Consider the following 13,101-nt stretch of genomic DNA (forward strand, 5'->3'; position numbering starts at 1 on the left):
TAGTATATTTTACTTTCCTTAAAAATAACTCAAACCTTGTTATTCTACCAATTCCAGACGCTGAGCAATATTTAGATTTAATTTATTTAAATAAAACAATCCCTTTATTACTAAACAAGAGAAAGTAAGTATGGACTCTTAGTAATGGTGATGCTTTTGTTGCGTTGCCTTGAGCTGCGATGCCTTCAGGTAAGTACTTTGGGTGAAAATTAAAAGAGGCATTGCAAAGCTGCGCCTCGTTCCTGACATATTAACATAAAATTTTATATATTCCAAATATTCCTTCCAAGAATACACGGCATCTTTAGGATATATAAAACTTTATTTCAATATTTTATATCACAACGGAGCGTCATCCAATCAAATGATTTAATGGCTTGAAACTAATTATTTTACAGAATAATTTATTAGCATTAACTGCAAATTCGCTGAGGCTGTCGAGTGCGTATAAGTACTTTAGCGAGGCCAACAATGCAGAACGTGCATGTTAAAAGTTCGTATCTTTAAGGACGTTTTAAAAAAAATCTCACTGGTTTTGTTTTAAATTAAGCTACAGTCACAATGCAATAATTGAAATCACCCCGTCCACTCCCAAAAAAGCCAAACAAACGCCAACGCACTCGAAGCACATCAAATGAACGTGGTGGACATGGAAAGTAGGTAAAATTAGCAGATGCATAAAAGTTAATCGTCCATCCAAACCCGAGCGTTCCTTTGGCTGGATTGAAATTTTGCCCAGATTGTTACGGCAAGCTGTCGCACCCTTTATAATATATATATATATTTTTTAAAAGCCATTTTATTCTTGTGGTTAAAAAAAAGAATATCTGTGTGTGCTGGATAGAGATCCGCGGGCACTTTGCTTGCTCCTGCAATAATCTGTGAAATAATTGGCGTGTGATTCTGCTTCCCGAACTGTTAGATCAGCAATTTTATATTTAAAAAGTTTTCAAAAGTCAAATCCATTCTTTATTCACCAAGATTCCTTAAACTAGACTATTATTATTTTTACTTCCTCCATGGAAGTATTTTTATTTGAAATTTTAACCACCTCTATTACTCCGGCCGTTTTTTTCTGGCACACAGTGTTACCTACCCCCTCTCTCTCCTCGCTTCAACAACATGAAGCGAGCACCCCCCTCCCCTCCTGTCCACAACCCCACCTCGCCCGCCCCAAGTTTTGACATCCTAGACAACCCGTGTTTTAAAAAAGGACTGCCGTCCCTTTAAGGACGTGTTGCTACCCAAACAGAAGTAAACACATTTCTGAGACATTGAACCCATGTCAATAGTCACTGCTGGAGTTAATCATCTCCCCGGCTGTGCGCAGGCGCGCTGCCCGCCCTGGGCTGTAGTGAAATGTGATGGAGCCTGGAGACTGAGTTCAGAGGGAAATCGAGGGGAAGAGAGGAAAGACTCACCAAAGCCCCGATCGCAGCCTGCAACCCGGCTCTTTAAACCTTCGAACACCCTCAGCCCCTGTAAAACAAACCTTCCCTGGCGGAGCATGCGGTCAGCTACCAGGGACAAGTTGGAGAGTTTTTCCTAACTCGCCTGGATGATGCGCCCTTGACGTTCTGGATTAAACAGTATTTATTTAAGAAGTTACTATTTGCCCATCGCTGGAATTGTTGGAAAGTTTGGGATCCCCCTTGTTACCGGTAAGGGTTTTGATATCTCCATCATGAAAAGGTGGAAGTAGTCACATGGAATTCAATGCAGTATATTGGATTTTCTCGAACTATTAATGGTGCTTTACACAAGGTATTTATCCAGGTTGAAAATATAATTTGCACAGTTGCAAACTGGTGTTGGGTTATGCGCACGCTCTGTGTGTGTGTATAAAATGTGTGCGGGCGCGCATATAAAGCGAGGATCCGAGTCGAACGCTTTGCTCTTTCGCTTTGCTGGTCGAGGCCACGCACTGATCAGCGCAGGAAACTAACAGAATGGACTGAGGCCGAGCCACACTGTACAGCAGCGGTTCATTCTAAAACAGCTAATCTGCTTGAAAGCTGCGGAGGGCTGTGGAACATAGTGGTAGTGGACGCCGTGTGTGAGTGAGTGAGTGAGTGAGTGAGTGAGTGAGTGAGTGAGTGAGTGAGTGAGTGAGTGAGTGAGTGAGTGAGTGAGTGAGTGAGTGAGTGAGTGAGTGAGTGACTCGGTGGCTCTGTCGATAGACAAGTGTTAGCCAAGGAAAGGAGAAAGAATGCCTCGGGCCATTAATTGGTCATTCGCCGCTATAACGCTGAATTGAAGTTCTCACTCCCAAAGAAAATGGTCATTTTGTGTGTGTGTGTGTGTGTGTGTGTGTGTGTGTGTGTGTGTGTGTGTGTGTGTGTGTGTGTGTGTGTGTGTGTGTGTGTGTAAACACCAATCCTGACAAGCTGTTCAATCTCCGCACACCTTAAAGTGTTACAAACTCAGGGTGTATTTCTTTCTTACTTCCTTGCTGGTTCGCTTGAGGAAACCATTGATCAAAAGTGAGCCCCACCTGTAAAGTAGTTTCCACAATCCATACTTTCTGAAGTATTGCGACTATAATTTCCGTGTTTGAACTCCAATTGTCAGCTATGTTCTTTCTGCTAAACATGCCCATATCTATGTAAGCTACATAACAGTCCCAACCACGAGTCCCTGTTGGATCACCACAAACTACGAACGCCGCTTATCATTGTTAAAACAATTGGAATGTTCTAAATTCCCAATTTTCTCCCATTATATGAGTTTACTTTCACCTCTGTGGAATCCAACTTCGAAGCACTTTGCTCTCGCCACGAATCCGACTGAACTCCTTGTGGTGGAGAGCAAAACCTCCCAGCGGCGAAGTCAGTGGAGTGGCCTGGAGATCTCCTGCCGCTTCCTTGATGTGTTCATTTCGGATGATTTTCTTAAACAGATTGGGGAGGTTTTTTCGTCGAACTCAGACTAGGGGAATGAATAAGTAACAAGAGCAATGTCATGGCATTTTGCAACTACAAATCGTTCAATGGATGCCCGAAGCTGGGGAGAACCATTTCTTGGTGACAGGTTTTGTTTGTGAAGTGAAAGTTGTATGATCATAATTATGAAAACACGCTAGTGCGTTATTACCACCGCAGTCCAATAAATATTCTGCATCTTTCAAAGTCGCCAACTCCTCAAACTCCAAATGATACAGAGACCGTCAGATATATTTGATTATAGGAAAGAATCTTCGTATACACCACACACACACACATACACACACACACACACACACACACACACACACAAACTGCATTTATTATAAAACATGCAAGACTTTTAACAATAGCCACATTAGTCACTTTTATAAACTAGCTACAATAATACATATAAATGCTGTTGACCTGCATCTTATGTTTTATATGACTCGATGCACCATAGTGAAGTGTAATTTCCAATTAGCGTGTTTAGACAATAACACTTGGGTAGTGGAAGGTAAATAATATGATCGGTCACTTGGCCCGGCTGTTAGACAGCTCGATGGGGAGGTGGTAAAATAAGAGAAGAGGGAATGTTTGAAAATGAAATTAAATATATCGCGCGTAGGTGAGTTTGTTCTGCAAAATGTCTTGTCGAGTTTTAATGATAACAAATTTGACAAAGTGTACACCGGCCTTGTTCTGGTTATAAAATGTTGAGCAGCACCCAAAAAGTCCTTACCTTTGGGAATTCTGGTCAGTATAAAAGGGAATCCTCAGGTCCTATAAAGTGGGAACAGGAATGTGAAATACAGAATCTGAATACATGAACCAGGAACAACCTTACAGGGGTCGAGATCTCAATGTAACTTTTCAGTGAATCTGCCTCGCTGTTTTACAGCTGTTTTTGGGATTGTGTTACACTCAATATTTCCCACAGCATAAAACGTTGACTGAGTGAGCATACTCTGGAGAATACGGCTTGCAATGTATTCTCCGTCTGGACTTTTTTTTTAAAAAATGAGGCATTTACTGTAGTAACGGAAGACGGCGCCGTGTTACTTCCCCGTTTCCTTTCACTCATCTAGAAAACTGACGATCCCGCTTTGCTAAATATATATTAACATTAAAAACGAGGTTTTGCATAGCGCACCTAGTTACGTGGTTCACAGTAAAAATGACAATACTTTAACTAACACAATCTGGTATCCAACAGCAAGTAAAATAAAGCAGCGTTGGCTGTGGTTTCTCGTCGGTGACTGAACCAGTGTAGTCTAACGATGCGAACATGGGACCAGATAGTTTATAACATCCCGCAGAGTAATTTCAAGGGAAGGACAGTAAACACACACGCCGTGAGATACTGGACAAAACGACCCCCTTTTCTGACAACGTTGTTTTTCTCTAATTTATTTTGCACGGTCTAGGCTCGGGGTATTTGACATTAGATCTGTCTGGCCTTCAGTTATGGAGGCCCTGAATCAATTTTTTTTTGTTATGTGAAGCTCTCCCACATAGTTTCATGGGGATGCTTTTGTGGACGAGTTAAAACTAGCGTTTAATGGAATTTGAAGCAAGTTGATAGCTGCTAAGGTAATTATGGTTAAGGGGGTTAAGGTCGGTGGGTGGACTAAAGCATGAGTCTTTGGGGATGTATAGGTTTCTTGCTAGGTGCCATGATAGCTGTTAGCTGCAGGCGTGTGAAAGCCCGGGGTTGTGTGAGATTCTTTCTGGGAAAGTTCTTAAACAGGCTGTTTAAATATAGTTTCTTCCTAGCTATATGAAGTGAAACCGCTGATGGTCCCTCTCTCTCATACGCACACTCACAAAAGTACTGATTCATACACAACCACACACATAGATACAAACGTGCATACACATCACCCGTTTACACAAACATAGACACGGGGCCACACATACACACAGAGACACGCCGACTTACATACAGACACCCACAAACACCACTCCAGAGAAACAGACACAAATAAACGCACACACACTTCACCCACTTTTACATACACAGTCACTCAAAGACAGGCACTCACATACATTCATACACATACACAACCCCCTCTCCACCATACACAGGCCGACACCGTGGACCCCCACGCACACACACCTCACTATCTAACAGACTGATAAGAAAAGTCTCTATCTTGACTGAGGAGAGCCCGTTGACTAATTTTGGACTGAAAAACCCCTCCCTTCCAGCCCCCAGTTCTGCTGCTAGGGGAGGACATTGGGACCAATCCGTAGAAAAGACACCAGGCAAAATAGACACACCGACAGGTTGACCATGGGTCACGTATTTCAGATAAATATTGCAAAGTTCAAAACGGTATTAGTGATGCCTATTGCGATTTAGAAAAAGTACATGCAACCGGCCATGATGTTGGGATCTATATTAGGAATGAATGTCAAATTTAATCAAACGCGCCAATAGGGTAACCCCGGAATGACAATCTACAGACAATCGGTATACACAATGTGAAAGTGAAATTCGCTCGAATTATTATTTGCATATTGCTGATATCCTAAATTGATTAGAGTAGAATTAAAGAAGTCTCTACAAATACAATGGGATTAGCATTTCATAAACCTGATTTGATCGCCGTAAAAAAAATCGATTAGCAATCAGCGTTTGTAGATCGGTTGATAAAGTATTTGGAGGTTTGCAGTTGATACGCGCTAGGAGGGGAGGGGATGAGGCAGCAAACAACTCACCCCTCACCCATTCCTCCCTCAGCAAACCGAAGGGTTCAGGGTAATCTGTAACGGGAAAGTTGACAGGTCGATATAGTCGGCTCGGTCCTTTCAGCTGACTTCAGAGGAATCCGGTCTGAGTTCACACTGAACACCCTGCATTCACAAAGAGGGCAGATTTATATCACAGGCAAAATACGAGTTGAAATAACAAAATAAACCACCGATTCTCCTGGCGGCATCTTACTTCATTTAATAAAACTTGTCAGAACGATGTGATGTTTTGTTTTTGATGCGAATGTTGCTTTGAGCACAAGTCCCCACTTTTGCAAGCAGTTGCTCTGGGAGAATTCTCCTAAACTGTTTCTATGGGGGGGGGGGGGGGGGGGGGGGGGGGGGGGGGGGGGGGGGGGGAGGGGACGGCGTAACAACACAAGCGGGGCAGCGAGGATTTGCAATTTCAACGTTTTACCAGAAATTTAATTTTAAATAAGCAATTTCTTCAAACTTTCCCTGAAAAATCAAATGGGAGCAGATTTAGAACCCTCTTGCTTCGTTGAATAAAATGCCAGAACAAGTATCATCTCCAAAACATGAACATCTAACATGACGTGATGACTACTTGGGGAAAAAAAACATTCAGGTTTGAAATGTTTAATCATTTAAATTCTCGCCTTGATAATGCGGCAGATCAGAACCAATGGATTTTCAGTGATTTTTAATGTGAATATCAGGCGTACATGAATATTTTAGAATTATTTTCCAGAGGGCTTAGTTATTCTTTTTTCGAATGAAACAAGTTTCACTCTGCAGACAACTTCTGCCGAGAAGTGGGTTTGTTTAGCGCACGAGGCATTTGCTAAAGTGTTGTTTTCCCCACCCACCAACCCCCCCCCCCCCCCTCAATTATCTTGATGAACGAGTTGTTCTTGAAAGAAGAAAAATAAACAGTCTGTTCGGATGCCGACGGTTCTATTCCACTACCTCCCACCGCCCGGGGTCCTGTCTCCGCGGTGACACCGTGTTTAACGTTTACAGCCTCTCGCTAACCGTGGTAGTGGGGCGGAGGGGGCGGGTGGGTGGGTGGAGGGGGGGGGGGGACGGTGACTAAAGTGCACTTACAGAAAACAACAAGAGCCTGCAGAGCATCAAAGCTCCCATGAAAAGGCCGCGAGTGTGAGTGGCTATGTGTGAGAAGTAACCCCTTCGCCATCTAGCTGGTGTTTTCAAAGGATCGCTAGAACAAGGGAAGGACTGAGCGTGTTGCAGCTGAGACCCAGTAACCTACCCCTCATCGGCACCCAAGGAGTTGGTGACTTTTATTTACCTTCCTGGGTTTCGAAATGTTCGATTTTATTTGTGCTGGTAGGGTGTTTATTGACCGCTTCGGTCACCTCGTAAAGTTAAAGTGGTTAAGGCATTAGATCTCATCCCCATATTAAAAAAACTGCGTGAGGATTGTGAAGGGAATGCAATCCATTGCCATCTGCAAGTTAATTTATTTATGTAGACTTGCTCGTAATGATGTAAAGCGAAGTCATCAGATGCTCGGGGAGCTGGACAACGCTTTAATTCCTGTCAATCCTAACTGCATCTCGCAAAGCCGAGGCCTTCTATGCAGCAAAACCTTCAGGGGAGGGGTGTGAGTTTAGTTCCAGATATAAGAATGTCACAAACTATCTCCCATTCCACTACATCACATACACACAGAGCTCAAGGGACTATTGCCATTCTTGCTGTGGCGTATCCTAAGGACACAGAGGCTTTGAACCACAGCGGGGAAAAAATGATCCACGAAATACGAACTCTGATGAGTTTAAAACATTTGCTAACTTGATTTGAACTTTATCTGCCTTACGATCCCTTGTTGAATATGGTCCCTGGGCTCAGTTTGCTCAAAGACTGAACTATTTGCCTTTTCTTTCTCAGACGCTGGCGGGAGGCATTGGCCAACTCCCGGACCCCCCGAGTGTTCACCGTTCCACCGAGATGGGAAGCAAGACGTTGCCCGCTCCGATCCCCCTTCACCCACCGCTACAGTTGACCAATTATTCCTTCTTGCAAGCTGTGAACACTTTCCCCTCGGCCGTGGACCACTTGCAGGGTTTGTACGGACTCAGCACGGTTCAAACCATGCACATGAACCAATGGACACTGGGTTACCCTCACCTGCACGGAATCGCCAGGTCCACCTTCACTGAGATGGCTGCGGCTCAGAGGTTCATGGACGGCCGGTTCCCGTTTCCGGCACTGCCGTTTGGGACACACGTCTTCCATCCGAAGCAGGGCACTGTCGCCCACATTATCCCCTCCCTGCAGAAAGACCGGCCCCGCTTTGACTTTGCCAACTTGGCACTAGCGGCGACCCAAGAAGACCCGCCAAAGCCCGGAGACTTTCCCAAGCTGAGTCCCGGGGTTGGAGGCTCCCACGGGGAAGTGGGGAAACTAACCCTGGACAGAAAACCTTCCAGGGGGAGGCTACCGTCCAAGACCAAGAAAGAGTTCATCTGCAAATTCTGCGGGAGGCATTTTACCAAATCCTACAACCTCCTCATACACGAGAGGACCCACACGGACGAGAGACCTTATACCTGTGACATCTGCCACAAGGCATTCAGAAGGCAGGATCACTTGCGGGACCACAGGTCAGTCCGCCCAGATCCACCAGTTGTTACCGTTTAAACAAAGTCAAATCAACCGGTCATCTGTAAATGCATTCACCGGTGTCCAACAAATATACGGGGAACCAGGGCGTTATCGTATCTGGTGTGTAAAAATGTTAATAGAGGTTTATTTAAGGCTTTGTCTATGGGATTTCATGTTGAACTGCAGAGGTCAGTGAGAATCAGATTTATTATCACTGACTTATACGATGTGAAATTTGTTGTCTTGCTGCAACAGTGCGGTGCAAAGACATAAAAATCCATAAATTACAAAAATAATTAGTGCAATAAAAGGAATAATGAGGTAGAAGAGGAGTTTTTAAAAAAAATTCTCCTATTTTTAAGTATCCTATTTAATTTATCCAAATATTCAGCAATATTCGCCTACATTTTTAACTGTGAAATGTGAGAATGTTTCTTTTTAGCTTTTATTTTACATTTGTGGTCCCTAGTTTTGGCGTGTCTCAGAAATGCAAGCTTTCGTAGATATTCCCCACCTCCGCTCCCTCCACGCCTCTCTCCTCCACACCTCCCCCCCCCCCCCCCCCCACCACTCAACCGGCTTCCAGCCCACTTGCCCGGATCCCAAGTGGGTTGGAAGTCGGCGTGGCGCTTCTCCGGCTGGAGGGGGCGCTGCCCCGGCGCCTGTAGCGCCCCCTTCACGTCCTGGAGAGTGGTCAGAGCAGCAACCATAGAACATAGAACAGTACAGCACAATACAGGCCCTTCGGCCCACAATGTTGTGCCGACCTTTAAACCTCACCTAAGACTAACTAACCCCTTCCTCCCACATATCCCTCTATTTTAAATTCCTCCATATGCTTATCTAGCAATCTCTTGAATGTGACCAATGTACCTGCCTCCACCACCAACCCAGGCAGCACATTCCATGCCCCAACCACTCTCTGGGTGAAAAACCTCCCTCTGATATCTCCCTTGAACTTCCCACCCATTAAAGTAATGCCATGCCCTCCTGTATTGAGCAAGCCCGAGAATAATTAACTAGACGCCATCAGCAAATTCAAAACAAAGCAAGTGTGATCGACATAGAAATGAAGAGGCCACTGTGTGTGTGTGTGTGTGTGTGTGTGTGTGTGTGTGTGTATACGGACGCATTACTGAGAATTACCACTGCGTTGATTTGCAGATATATCCATTCCAAAGAAAAACCTTTCAAGTGTCAGGAGTGTGGGAAAGGATTTTGTCAATCAAGGACCTTAGCAGTTCACAAAACGTTACATATGCAGGTAAGGTCAACAGCAAGTTTCCGTACAATTTAAGCTCCATTAAGTTATAAAGAATCAAACTTTGACAAATCCTGCGGGAAGTATTGTGGATAATTTTGGGTGTGTGCGTGGGAGCTTTGTACGACCACGAGTTACTTATAATGAGTCGATTCATTTCTGGAAAATGTATTAAATCTGTCGTTAATGTCTAATCCGTTTAGACGTATTTTTTACGTTGCGATCTTCCAATTAACAGTTTTATTACCTACTTTAAAAATGAAAAGTAAGCTAAAATATACAATGCACGATTATTCCATGGCTCTAGACCGCCAGTGTAAGATAGAAGGAATTCACTATGGTTTTCTTTCTTTTTAAGAGAGAGGAATTAATCATTTGCTTGCTTCAAATCTGAACAGGAATCTCCTCACAAATGTCCCACATGCGGAAGAACCTTTAATCAAAGAAGTAACCTGAAAACTCACCTTCTTACCCATACAGACATCAAGCCCTACAACTGTGAGCAGTGCGGCAAAGTGTTCCGGCGTAACTGTGACCTGCGGCGGCACAGCCTAACGCACACCCCTCGGGCGGAATATTGAGCGAGTCGTCAGCCAAGCCACTCCGCGTTACTTGAATTTGCTGTGAATACTTGTATAAAATGAACGAATAAATAAATAACCAAAACAAAAAAAAGTACAGACAATAGCCGCACTCATGTAATTCAATTGTTTTATACATATTACGGTTCGAAAAAGAGCTTTCAACGATGTGTACATAAAATGTTTTTTTACTGTTATATTTCCAATCTGCAAATGAGAAAAAATGGAAGCATGTGAATAATAAAAAATAAATCCCTTTTATCATTTTTTTTGTTTTTCTTTCAGTTGGATGTTGTCAAAATAAAACAAGCCAACGCCTACGTAAAATGCAAATTAAAATGCATGCCAATATTCGTAATTAAGGCGTTTAATGGGAGATAAGGACGCTTATTTGGAGGTTTTGGAATAATAACGCATTTCATCTCTCACCCAAGGCATTCTATTGGGCAGGGATACAGTTCTCTCACGTAATTATATTGATTTAAAAAAATTCTTATTCTGGATTGGTCGCAACGAACCGCGTTCTGAAGCCATTCTTGGTGGAGTTGTTGTGAAAGATGGTTTCACTCGTAATTTGAAGACGTGTTTCTTTAGTGAGCACTTGAGTCTGGATACTTTTTCAGAAAGAAAAGTTTTTTTTCATATATCTTCTGCTGACCCCAAAATATAAAGCATCGAGACTACAAGCTGACTCCAGTTATCAGCGACTAAGAAACAGAAGGCTTTTCTAACAACCGCCCACAACACTGGGTTTTAAATGCCTACTCGGTCATTCAGCAAGATATTGAATACGCTGGAAAGACTGTAAACTGCAGGGCTACAAATTTATTTCAGCTGTCTTGTAATGTTTCTCACAAGTGTTTCACGGGCTTGTCTAATAATGTGGGAGAGTGCAATTTACTCTTACAGTCCAACCTCTGTGCTGGAGGCTGAGGTTAATGAAAGAAGCTTTATTTAAAATCTTAGTTTTACTATTGTAGGCCGAAGATCATTGAAAAAAAGACCCACAAACGTGAACACCTGGACAAACAGCTCCCAAATTCATTGTCCCAACTCCAAGAAAAACATTATCCACGATATCCCTCTTCCATTGCCAAATTTGCATTTTCTGTTTGTGAGGCCTTGGACAGTTCGGCGGCTTTATGATTAACTTTCATCCGGAGTACACACTGTCGAATATTTGACTGTAATGTTTACAAATCAGAGTTTTATTCATGTAGAACGCTTCCCGGGACGCATGTATCTGGAGTTAAACGCGTCCACTTTGATATTAAGTGTATTCTGATTAAGAAATCTCTTGTTTTAATATTAGCAAGATTAATTATTTAAATAAATGCACAATCATAATTAAAATGTGGAAAACTAAATACCTAAAATTTTTGCTTGAACTTTTATACCTTTTACACAACACGGAAACAGCCGTTCGGCCCGACTGCTCTATGCTGTTTAACATTCCTACAAGCCTCCTGTTACAGTTACATCGTCCCTTCCGTTCTTGTAATTCTGCTTCTTCACTACGTTTGCCATGTACATTGGACCTTCGTGGTGACAGCCAATAACTACAGTCTCTATAGTTCATATAAGGACTAGGACTGTTGGGGATGATTACACTGAGATGGCTTCACATGAAAGGAGTGAATGGAAAAAACAACTTTCCCTAAGGGACAAGCTCTTGCAAAAGTTATAATCTAAATATATTCGGCTTCGGTGACATGATACCATAATTGGTTTGAAGGCTAAGAGATTGAGTAGAGCAAAGAGGTTCTTTATACCTTGGAGCGCTCAAGTTGTGCGTAAATCACTTCCTATCGTGCAATCAAAACAGTAGTTTTCACTGTTTAAATTACAGTGTATACAATATTCCAAAAATGTTACGTTAACCATTTGATGACCCGTGTTCCCCAGTTAAAATATCCAATATATTCAATTGGTCAGAGGGTAGTACATAAAATAGGCGTAAACTGATGGCAGCTTAAGTCTACAGGTGGTTAGTGAACACCTGTTGCATTGGGCCGAATGTGTTTGAAGGGTGTTGTGCAGTGGCTCAAGCGGAGTTTTGATGTGATGAGAAGATGCGTTCTCAGACAATGAGTTGATAAGGGAGTTAAGTTTATCGTATATCAGTGAAGTCGCGACCAGTTGCATTAAGTGTGATTACGGCCTCAAAGCTGGGACGTTGGCCCTGGAAGACGACTCTTCCAGTGGATTCGAAGGACTTTTGTGCTGGCTGTGTTAGTTGGTGGCTTTGAACCGCGTTAACCTTGGTTGTGTGTTGTTCGAAAAGACGTTTTCACCAATAATTTTAAGACGCAGTAACTGATGAGCGCTCGAGTCTGGATAATATTTTCAGAAGGAAAAGTATTTTTTTTCTCTCAAGCCCTCTCTGTCCCCAAATGGTCTTCCCATCTCCGTCCTAGAAAAGTGCAAGGCTTACTTTTGTATGTTAACATAGCGGCCTTCTTAACAATTTACAGTTGATTGAATTAAAGAAGCCATTTTACACCAACATTTGGATCTTGGTCTTTATGACTGTAATCTTCACCCGCGACCGGCAAGCATAATTTGTTTCTGTTCTGGTTTATTTTATGTTAGTTACCTGATTAAATCAGGGATTTTTTGTTGTGAACAGCCCGACTCATGCAATCTTTGTCTTGGACCAACTTTTCTGTGAATGCTGCTATTTTTTCAAAAACCCACGTTGTTTTGAAGATAGATCGTTTGAAACCCAGTGTGTGTTTAGGAAGGGTGGTTGCAAACTATTATGAAAAATAGGCTTGAGTATTTTTTTCGGTGTGGCAATGGTAACCGCATTACTGAAGGCTCTTAACAGGGTCATGGTATTCTGTAATTTATTTAACAACGTTATTTGCATTTCATCAACAATTCCTCGAAATATCTGGATAGCAGCGGGTTATGAATGCAGCTTATTCTCCTCAGTTTTGTTTCTGAACTCGTTTTGTAATCATATTGGACCTGAAAGGGTAGA

General features: G+C 42.7%; 1 protein-coding gene across 3 annotated transcripts; it reads left to right on the top strand.

The window, feature by feature from the left end:
• The first annotated feature begins 1,416 nt into the window (after positions 1-1,416).
• On the top strand, positions 1,417-10,355 carry osr2 (odd-skipped related transciption factor 2). 3 transcript variants are annotated; one of them, XM_052023388.1, is made up of 4 exons: positions 1,417-1,661; positions 7,557-8,272; positions 9,438-9,537; positions 9,933-10,355. In XM_052023388.1, exons 2-4 carry the CDS (start codon positions 7,617-7,619, stop codon positions 10,113-10,115), a joined length of 939 nt encoding a protein of 312 aa, XP_051879348.1. In that variant the 5' UTR covers positions 1,417-1,661; positions 7,557-7,616; the 3' UTR covers positions 10,116-10,355. The 3 variants fall into 3 exon arrangements, with proteins under 3 accessions (XP_051879348.1, XP_051879351.1, XP_051879349.1); XM_052023391.1 differs by having other exon boundaries at positions 10,015-10,355; XM_052023389.1 differs by lacking the exon at positions 1,417-1,661 and adding an exon at positions 6,824-6,935.
• The last annotated feature ends 2,746 nt before the right edge of the window (positions 10,356-13,101 follow it).

Source organism: Pristis pectinata, chromosome 9 (genome assembly GCF_009764475.1).
Source record: "Pristis pectinata isolate sPriPec2 chromosome 9, sPriPec2.1.pri, whole genome shotgun sequence".
Classification (NCBI taxonomy): domain Eukaryota; kingdom Metazoa; phylum Chordata; class Chondrichthyes; order Rhinopristiformes; family Pristidae; genus Pristis; species Pristis pectinata.